The sequence below is a fragment of the Crassostrea angulata genome, chromosome 10 (genome assembly GCF_025612915.1).
Source record: "Crassostrea angulata isolate pt1a10 chromosome 10, ASM2561291v2, whole genome shotgun sequence".
NCBI classification, from domain to species: Eukaryota; Metazoa; Mollusca; class Bivalvia; order Ostreida; family Ostreidae; genus Magallana; species Magallana angulata.
Window position 1 is genome coordinate 55,286,912 of NC_069120.1, and position 11,188 is coordinate 55,298,099.

General features: G+C 35.2%; 1 protein-coding gene across 2 annotated transcripts; it reads right to left on the reverse strand.

Annotated features, from left to right (window-relative positions):
• Positions 1-1,724: 1,724 nt before the first annotated feature.
• Positions 1,725-11,072, reverse strand: LOC128168132 (UDP-glucose 4-epimerase-like). Of its 2 annotated transcripts, none has more exons than XM_052834236.1 (10): positions 10,968-11,072; positions 10,498-10,631; positions 10,206-10,303; positions 9,568-9,681; positions 8,488-8,664; positions 7,742-7,922; positions 6,254-6,339; positions 5,774-5,851; positions 4,941-5,055; positions 1,725-2,426 (listed from the first exon to the last, which is right to left on the reverse strand). In XM_052834236.1, the coding sequence occupies exons 2-10, from the start codon at positions 10,619-10,621 to the stop codon at positions 2,374-2,376; spliced, it is 1,026 nt and encodes a 341-aa protein (XP_052690196.1). In that variant the 5' UTR covers positions 10,622-10,631; positions 10,968-11,072; the 3' UTR covers positions 1,725-2,373. The 2 variants fall into 2 exon arrangements, with proteins under 2 accessions (XP_052690196.1, XP_052690198.1); XM_052834238.1 differs by having other exon boundaries at positions 11,023-11,043.
• Positions 11,073-11,188: the final 116 nt, after the last annotated feature.

Genomic DNA, 11,188 nt, shown 5'->3' on the forward strand with positions numbered 1-11,188 from the left:
TAAATGATAGGAAATATATTAATTTGTTTTTAAACAATTGAATATTAAATTACGCTAATTAAAGTACATGCCAAATATATCGGAGCGAATGTTAACTTATTATGCTAACGGTAGTAACATACGACGAAAATTTCCCCAAACATTTTACAGTTTACCGCCGAAATTTCTACTATCATTACTGAACATATAGAGAGAGAAAGTACAGAGTTATCTTTTCTTGGGCGAAGAGTTTGGGTTTCTGCAGCAGACTGCGGTTTTAATGGGATATAACGCTTTTTATCGAGTTTATTAGGAATATTTGAGTGTGAACGTGTTTTTTGACAACATTTGCAACATTGTGTGCGAGGACTTGCGTGACTTTTGTGAAGTAAGTTGTTTTTTGACATTGTTTACAAATCGTGTCCTACTTTCGATTCTTCCCTTGTGTATTATTATATATATGTCATAGAGTGTAGAGCGGATACGATGCCCCTGTGGTTAAACGTAGAAAAAAACTTGGAATGGCCTCACTATGTCAAGGCATCGCATGCGACCACCGCCAACTTGCAGAATTCAATCACTGACCTAAAAGCCCGTTGTACTCAGTGGTATTGTCTTGTACTAAGATTTCATCCAACGAAAATTCAGAGATTATGAGATCTCGTTTGAGAGAGTACAAAAAAAGAATTGTAAAAAAAGGCAAAAAATAATCCGTGACACCTTGTTCATTGACGGCGAAGTTTACAGGGAGACACCACTAGATTCGCGCGCGGATAGTTTACAGGGAGACGCCAAGAGATCCGCACGCGGACCGTCAGATGTGCACTCAATCTCCCCACATACATGTATGCTATGGCAATTTTTATTTAGTCTTATGGCATCTAGCCTCTGTTGAAATGAAAAAATGACAATAACAAACCGTCAACCACCTCAAAAACCAATAAAATGAATACAAATTCAAAGCAGAGCAACACGGACCTCCAAAAAGATAGAGGTAGGATCAGATGCCTAGGAGGAGTAAGCATCCTCTGCTGACCGGTCACACCCGCCGTGCGCCCAATGGAAAGTGAAACGGTAGAACTCAAAAGATACACTACCTTGAGGTGTACTGTAGTCTTCCTCATTATTAATGAATAGAGGGTTCTTAAAAATATTTACTTTTGTTATAACATCACAGGGTAGAATCATAGACCACCCAGTTCATCGTACCGGTAATTTCTTCTAAGAACTAAATATGATGTGGGGCCAAAATGTCATCCTAAAAATACATCATATTTTTACGGAACATGTTTTTTTGTAATGATGTACCGGTATATGTGATTTTTTTCATAATTTCCAGCATGATCAACATCTCCTTAGATAATTTTTTTAGTAAATATTGGGCGCAGGTTGGAACAACTAATAAATTTCCTTAAAAATTTCTTTACTCAAGACTAACAGATAGATTTTACTTGTTCAAAACTGCACTCTATATTTCCTAGGGAAATGAACATTTTTGACTGATTTTGATTGAATTGTAAAATTTGCATTACATCTTGCATCATATACTGCCAGTGATTGAAAAAAAATCATATATATCAATAAATGAAAAATATACGTCATATCAACGCTTCTACAAAATAACAAAATAAAAAGAAAATATCCTAAAAAAAAAACCATATTGAAATTTTGAATCATGGAGTCCAAGTTCGACTCTTTATAACATACAGTCTTTTACATTTTAAGTTCATAAGTAAAAACAAAGATCAATGTAAATGATTTAATAATAAAAATATCTGTTGAATCGATACAATGTGATTGATGTGACCAACACAGTTATCTCCCCCTGGTACAATCATTATGTGGCTTGTGACTCATGACTTTTGATATTCTGTATAACAAACGAAATGATGCTCTTTGTAATCTAGATCCGCCTTGTAGCAAAGAGTTCCCCTAGAGTTCCATAATGGCAAGAAATAAAACAGTGCAAGCGTATATGTTCACTCACAAATCTAACACCGCACTGCTTTAACGTCTAAATTTCATCCCACAGTTCTATTTGCCGGAAATCAAAATGCTTTGCCCATTAAATCTTTGCCATTAACTGAATCATAATCGCATAAGAACAAATAAATTATCCTAAAATTACTCAATGCCAGTAAATTAAATCAAAATTAATATTATTACATATAAAATAAACTATAATCGCCAGTATAATTTAATTTATCTGTCCTGGAGATTCTCAGCAAAATGAATGCTGACCACAAATTTTTGGATTATGACATTGCATAAAGATTCTCCTAAGAACCCACCAACAGAAACTGAATTCATAATTACATATCAGTAGTGTTATAAATTCCTAAGCACTACATTATTGTCCCACATTAAGCATGTAAACTGCCGAATATTATGCGTCTATTTTCGGAAACCGTTTGGATTTGATGACTGCCAGCGCCATGTATCCTCACCTGTAACGAGAAAAGTTGAATGCCCTAATTACAAGCGAGTCTTGAAATATAATAGCACAAACAATCCATGACACAGAAGTCATTATTTTATGAGTTATACATTTATATGTAATAGATCTTTAGAGCATATAATAATAGCATAACAGGTCACAGCGTCAAGGAAGAATACAAAGGATTTCTTTATGTAAAAGACATCTTCATTTGTCAGGGGAGATAATCAGCTTCCCTTTCAATTTATTTTATTTAAAAGTGCCTGCTCAGGACAACCTAGTTCTTGATTGAAAGTACTCACACATTTCAAAGTCAGTATAACGGTCTGTCTGTAGAAGTGCCAAGACTTGACTGATAGTACTCATACTTGTACACTGACCAGTAAGAGTATACCAACCAGTCTGGAAAAGTACTAATACTTGGTTGATGGTACTCATACACTGACCAGTAAGAGTGTACCAACCAGTCTGGAAAAGTACTAATACTTGGTTGATGGTACTCATACACTGACCAGTAAGAGTGTACCAACCAGTCTGGAAAAGTACTAATACTTGGTTGATGGTACTCATACACTGACCAGTAAGAGTATACCAACCAGTCTGGAGAAGTACTAATACTTGGTTGATGGTACTCATACACTGACCAGTAAGAGTATACCAACCAGTCTATAGAAGTACTAATACTTGGTTGATGGTACTCATATACTGACCAGTAAGAGTATACCAACCAGTCTATAGAAGTACTAATACTTGGTTGATGGTACTCATACACTGACCAGTAAGAGTATACCAACCAGTCTGGAGTAGAACTAATACATGGTTGATGGTACTCATACATTGACCAGTAGGAGTACACCAACCAGTCTATAGAAGTACTAATACTTGATTGATGGTACTCATACACCGACCAGTAAGAGTATACCAACCAGTCTATAGAAGTACTAATACTTGGTTGATGGTACTCATACATTGACCAGTAAGAGTATACCAACCAGTCTATAGAAGTACTAATACTTGGTTGATGGCACTCATACACCGACCAGTAAGAGTATACCAACCAGTCTGGAGTAGTACTAATACTTGGTTGATGGTACTCATACACTGACCAGTAAGAGTATACCAACCAGTCTGGAGAAGTACTAATACTTGGTTGATAGTACTCATACACTGACCAGTAAGAGTATACCAACCAGTCTGGAGAAGTACTAATACTTGGTTGATGGTACTCATACACTGACCAGTAAGAGTATACCAACCAGTCTGGAGAAGTACTAATACTTGGTTGATAGTACTCATACACTGACCAGTAGGAGTATACCAACCAGTCTGGAGTAGTACTAATACTTGGTTGATGGTACTCATACACTGACCAGTAAGAGTATACCAACCAGTCTGGAGAAGTACTAATACTTGGTGAATGGTACTCATACACTGACCAGTAAGAGTATCCCAACCAGTCTATAGAAGTACTAATACTTGGTTTATAGTACTCATACACTGACCAGTAGGAGTATACCAACCAGTCTGGAGAAGTACTAATACTTGGTGAATGGTACTCATACACTGACCAGTAAGAGTATACCAACCAGTCTATAGAAGTACTAATACTTGGTTGATGGTACTCATACACTGACCAGTAAGAGTATACCAACCAGTCTATAGAAGTACTAATACTTGGTTGATGGTACTCATACACTGACCAGTAAGAGTATACCAACCAGTCTGGAGAAGTACTAATACTTGGTGAATGGTACTCATACACTGACCAGTAAGAGTATACCAACCAGTCTATAGAAGTACTAATACTTGGTTGATGGTACTCATATACTGACCAGTAAGAGTATACCAACCAGTCTGGAGAAGTACTAATACTTGGTTGATGGTACTCATATACTGACCAGTAAGAGTATACCAACCAGTCTATAGAAGTAATAATACTTGGTTGATGGTACTCATACACTGACCAGTAAGAGTATACCAACCAGTCTATAGAAGTACTAATACTTGGTTGATGGTACTCATACATTGACCAGTAAGAGTATACCAACCAGTCTATAGAAGTACTAATACTTGGTTGATGGTACTCAAATACTGACCAGTAGGAGTATACCAACCAGTCTGGAGTAGTACTAATACTTGGTTGATAGTACTCATATACTGACCAGTAGGAGTATACCAACCAGTCTGGAGAAGTACTAATACTTGGTTGATGGTACTCATATACTGACCAGTAAGAGTATACCAACCAGTCTGGAGAAGTACTAATACTTGGTTGATGGTACTCAAATACTGACCAGTAGGAGTATACCAACCAGTCTGGAGTAGTACTAATACTTGGTTGATGGTACTCATACATTGACCAGTAGGAGTATACCAACCAGTCAGGAGAAGTACTAATACTTGGTTTATAGTACTCATACACTGACCAGTAGGAGTATACCAACCAGTGGGTACTGGTGGCAGGTCTTCAGGGTAAGTGTTTGGTTTGAGTAGAAGTAGCTAGTACTTGTCTGGTAGTACTCACACATTTGCTTGAGATCCCTGCTAGCTGACCAGCCCAACTCTTCCTTTGCTAGGTCAGCATTTCCATACACGGAGGCTACGTCTCCAGCCCTGCGGTCAACTTTCTTGAATGGAATCTGAATTAGGGAAAGAAGATACACTCATACACATATAAATGTATCTTGCAAATATCATATTTATTTTTTTTTATTTTTGATCACTTCTGTCCTAATTTTCTTTATGGTTACCATAGTGAGGAATGTGGTACTGTAAAACAGGAATCCACAGAGGTCAATAACAAATATCACTGTGATCGCAGTCCAAAAATCATCCAATTATTGTGCATACATTGTGTCAATATAACATTACCATAGTTAAGATAATATTCAATGATAAGGAAATTATATTACCAAGGCATGTACAATCATACAAAATCGATTTTAAATAGAATACAATTTATAATTACAGTTTATACAATGCCATTTTTGTACTATATTTAATAATTATAATATGCCAAAAAATGTTTTTAAAAAATAAAATAAAAAAAATTGTTCAGTAACACTTGTAAGAGGGTACTGTTAACCAACTTTTATTTGTGACAACTTTAATTCACATTGTACTACACAAAAACTGGTTTGTGGCAACTAATTTTTGCGATCAAGGTTTAGATAGTCTGAAAAATGATATATCAGAGACATTTAAAGACTGCTTTGTGGCGAGTAATATTTAGGATGAAGATGCTTTTGAGAATCTTGCAAATTTTTTTCACAAAGAATAAAAGTTGGTTTACAGTCTAATGATGTGACCCTGGCCCTGGTATGACGGGAGAGTACAGATTAGATAAGTGGGACTCACAGGTTTACCGCTGGCTTCCTCAAAAGCTTTGGCCATTTCTATCACAGAGTAGCCCTTTCCTGTCCCAAGATTATACACCTGAAAGCAAGCAAAATAATTATACAGAGTTCTCATTTGGTGTTCACGATCAGGTAATAGTCAGATTTGGAAGCTATCACAGATATTGAACCACTATAGGCATAATTTAAACTGCAAAAGCAATGTGTTCTCATATCTATTCACAAAATGTAAAAATTACATGTACATTGTAGATTCATGTATCCAACAAGACAGAAGCCATTAATTTCAAGAATTCTTCTGTTGATTCTCACATTGTCATTTTTTATTCAGCTGCTCGGTTTAAACACTCATTATTTACAAACACCCAATACTGTAATTTTTTTCATTTATACATGTATCTTCAAACCATTTATAATACTGTAGTACTGGCAGTGTTATTTTCTATTCACATTTGGCCATTTTGTTGATCTGTACACTGACCTTGCAGCCACATTTTTTCTCAATTTTCTTCTGTGCAGCCACATGACCTTGAGCAAGGTCTACTACATGGATGTAATCTCGCACACCTGAAAATTTACATCAAATATTTTAAAAAAAATGTCAATAACATCATGCAATAAGAATAATTCAAGTCTGGTATGAAATTTTAAGTCTGGTCTGGCTCCACTGTCACCAACTTTCCTCAAGTCAATGCTCAGACTCAAGTCTGAATTTTGACCTCAAATTCATGGACATTTCTTTTAAGGATTTCAAATGAGGACTGAATTCAGTGATGGTGCGGTCTGAAGTCTTAAATCTAGTAGAAGGAAGAATGCATTTGTGATAATGGCCTTGGATACGCAGTACAGCAAGTGAAGTAGAGAACAAAGTTAGCAAGCAAGTAACGGTACCGTACTTTATTTTGGTTTAAAGGGACTTAGACACGATTTAAGATCAAAAATTTTATCTTTATTTTTTATATATCAAATGGTTAACTGGTGCATTTTAAATGATTGACCAAAATATTGAATGTTAAAGTCAAGTTACAAGCGAGATACAGAGGTAAGAATTGGTTATTATGTAAACAAAGCTCGAGTCTTATAGTTGTTTACAAAATATGTAATGTAGAAAATAACTATTTCTTAGACAAAATGACATGTAAAGAACAATTTCAACTTATTCAATATCTTCATAAATACTATTATCAACAAAAGAAAGATACATTTAATTGAAACTTACACCAATACAACACATATGTAAAAAATGACAATATTGAGTTTTGTTTACATAACAAAGAATTATGAACTCTGTATCTTGCTTATGATTTGAAATTTGACTTTCAAATTTTGACATAGCATTATAAACTTCTATATTTATCAGTATAAACATTGAAAACGGAAAAATAAAATTTGAAAAGTTTAAGTCAAACCGTGTCCAAGTCCCTTTAAAGGGGTATTGTCACGATTTTGGTCAAATTTACTACTTTGTTTTTACTGTTTGCAATGCTTTATTAATGTATTCTTAATGATCAACTAAAATTTGATTGTCATAAAAAAGTTATAAGCAAGACACAGAGTTGACAATTCTTTGCCATGTAAACAAGGCTGATTTTGTATTTGCTAAATTAATTTGTTTTGAACATAAACAAACAGTTTCTAGTGTTTTCCACATTTGTTTTAGTTCTAACCTTGGAATTTTGAAAATGTAAAGAAAAGCATGACCTGATCTTTGTTTACATAACAAAGAACTATGAGCTCTGTATCTTGCCTATATCTCAATGACTGACACTCAAAATTTGGTTGAATATAGAGAATGCTTTACTAAATCATTGTAAACGTTAAAAATGGAAAAAATAAATTTTGATGAAAATCGTGAATGCAACATTTAGAAGAAAAAGCAAGTAATGTAAATAATTTGGAGAAGAAATAGCATACACAAGCACAAGCACTCAGAAACCATGACAACTGGCTGTCTACCAGGGGTCAGCACCTGTTCCGTCCGTGGTGTCGTAATCACTGCCATACACGCTCAGCTCCGCTCGCTTCCCCACCGCCACCTGAGCTATAAATGGCATCAGGTTGTTGGGGATCCCCTGAGGGTCTTCTCCTATTTTCCCAGATTTATGTGCTCCTACAGGGTTAAAGTATCGTAACATGATGATGTTCCAGTCCTACAAACATTCACAACAGGGTTAAAGTATCGTAGCATGATGATGTTCCAGTCCTACAAACATTCACAACAGGGTTAAAGTATCGTAGCATGATGATGTTCCAGTCCTACAAACATTCACAACAGGGTTAAAGTATCGTAACATGATGATGTTCCACTCCTACAAACATTCACAACAGGGTTAAAGTATCGTCGCATGATGATGTTCCAGTCCTACAAACATTCACAACAGGGTTAAAGTATCGTAGCATGATGATGTTCCAGTCCTACAAACAATCACAACAGGGTTAAAGTATCGTAACATGATGATGTTCCACTCCTACAAACATTCACAACAGGGTTAAAGTATCGTCGCATGATGATGTTCCAGTCCTACAAACATTCTCAATTTGTAGCTCAGTCCAAGGTATGTTTATCAATAGAATATACAAGTCTTAGGGTCAATCATAAAATGGTTGTGAATCACTGTAATCAACAGAATAAACAAAGGTCAATCTCATAAAGGATGCACACTGTGATCGAAATGATTACAGTATTGTACATGTATGACCTACAAGTCAACTTACTGGTTCGGCTTTGTGTAGATCTCTTAGGATTTCTTCGATGAAATATTTGGTTTTACCGTATGGATTTGTACACCCACCAACCGGGTGCTTCTCATCAATGGGCAGATACTGGGGGCTGCCGTAAACTGTTGCTGAACTTGAGAAAATGAGGTTCTTGACTCCCTTTTCTTTCATCACCTAATGACATACAAATTGTTTCAAATCAGTGAATGGTATTGATCTAAAGCATGCATAGCACTCTCTCTCTCTCTCTCTCTTAAATGGAATTATGAGTGGAAAAAAAGAAATAGGGTATGTTCTATGTCTCTTTGTCCATTTTTGTATCAGATCATTTAGTTAGACTATGCTTGCTTGGAGAACATATTTATTATATTTGCATTTCCATTGTTCTTTCCCACTGTAAGCCCATACGGAGGAGCTGCAAATATTTCTCTATAATCGCAATTGCTCTGTCTGTATACTATGATGTCATAAAGGTGTAACGTTATATACTTTCCATGACGTTATAGATTAAACCACTATACGATACATCATGTGTTTTTCTCCAACTCTATTAAAATTGACGTATTTAATATTAAAACATGTTTTTTGATAACATTTTAAAGGAATTACTGTTATAACATATCATTTATTCTGTTAACAAATCTATGTGAATTAAAAAGATACATTACCAAGGTCTGAATGTTTACTTTTGATGTCATAGCTAAATGTCAAGGTCTAGGCTAATACAAGGTATTTGCGAGTGGTAAAATGCAAATATAAGTAATAAACAACGATTATTTAGTGAATATGGCGTTATGAATAGCAACTGCTCTGCTGGCATATTTTCCATGATGCGCTAGCGCGCATCATGGAATATGCCAACAGAGCAATTGCTATTCATAACGCCATATTCACTAAATAACGTTGTTTATTTCTTAAATAAGAGTTAATTGGTTTGAACATTGGTTTAGACCTACAATTTAAGGTTAAGTAATGAACATATGTAATACCAGATAATTGGTTTAAACAGTGAGTTAGACCTATGCAATGATAGACTGGCTAGCCCAGCTGACATATTGAATACACAATTAGGCTTACCTCCAGTAGATTGACTGTGCCCCCAACGTTGTTCTTGTAGTACAGTAATGGGAGCTGACAGGATTCCCCGACAGCCTTCAGTCCCGCAAAATGGATGACACTGGTGAATTTGTGCTGCAAAGAGAGAATCAATAAAGAGAATGATTACAAAATTTCATAACACCATAACTGGCTTTCAGTAGGAGCAACAGTTTATCAGGATTTTCAAGGTATACTACTTATCTTCAAAAACTAATAGTCATATGCTTTGTTTATATTCTGCGGTGAAACTAGCACAATATTCAATTTCATAAGCATTTTAATAAAGAACTAGTTTGGTTTGATATTGGAGAAAATTTTCTGTCCTTGTCACGGAACATCAAACTAAATGTTGCTTATAGGTGAGGACTTTACATGGATAATAAATTTGAGATCAATACACGCTGTCTGCAGTACTGGTAGTTTAATTGAAGCTTTCACCAGGCAGTAGGCCATTGTTGTGCTACTTCAATGATCAGATTTTGCACCTTATTAAAAAATTTTTCATAATAATAAACTATTGGACATAATTCTAAAATACTATAGCAGCCTATTTAATCAGTAATTGACCTCTTGACTTCACCTAAAAATTATAGAAAGTCTCAAGTTATAGAACTTACTTTGTTAAATAGATCAGACAATGCAGGCTTGTCCAATAGATCTACACTGTAACTAGGTATAGATTTCCCTGTGATCTCTTCAACTCTTTTTATGCTTTCTTGATGTATAAAACAAAATTAGATTTTTAAAAATGCAACATTTTATATTAAAAGGAAGAACTTTACAAATAATGATATATCAATTGTACAGCAAAAATATAGCGGTCTTAAGTTCAGTTTATATGGGTTTTTTTATGAGTACAAACACATATTAAGATTTTGTGTAAATACATTGAGCATCATCCTGACATACCCATGCTAGCATTGGCGAGGTTGTCCATCACGACCACCGAGTAGCCGGCCTCTATCAGCTCTATCACTGAGTGGCTCCCGACAAACCCCGCCCCTCCTGTCACCAAGATGCAGCTGTCTCCCATTTTATTCTTTCTATAACAATTTATAACAAGCATTAAAAATCATCTTAAGCATTCATCAAATTTGCTGTGTTCATTACTATTCTACATATATTGGCATTGAATAAAATAGTTGCAATTTACGATACTTGTATGCAAACTGTACTAAAACAGAAGTGGAACAGGAAGGAAAATTACAGCTGACCCATTTCCCCCCAAGAATTAATAACCGACCCCTTACAACTATTGGTCAACGACAGTGGATAACCTTCTAACTTTCTTCACTTTCTGACATTAATTTTATGTTTCAATGATATTGAGTAACCATGTAACTGTCTTAACTCCCTAATATATTGACGACTGTCCTTACTATGTCAAATAACCGGCTCTAGATTTCCCTTCCGGGTGGACGGACTTGTAGTTACCTGTGTTAATGTCTTTAGTGTCAACGTTGCAAGATAATTTTCTCCGAAACTGTGCATTGTTTAATTTTTCCAACGTGTTATAAACATATTTAGATTCCATATTTGTTGGTAATAAATTTTCAAATTTTCTGTGAATAAAAAAACCATTTTTTTTATTTTTATAAGT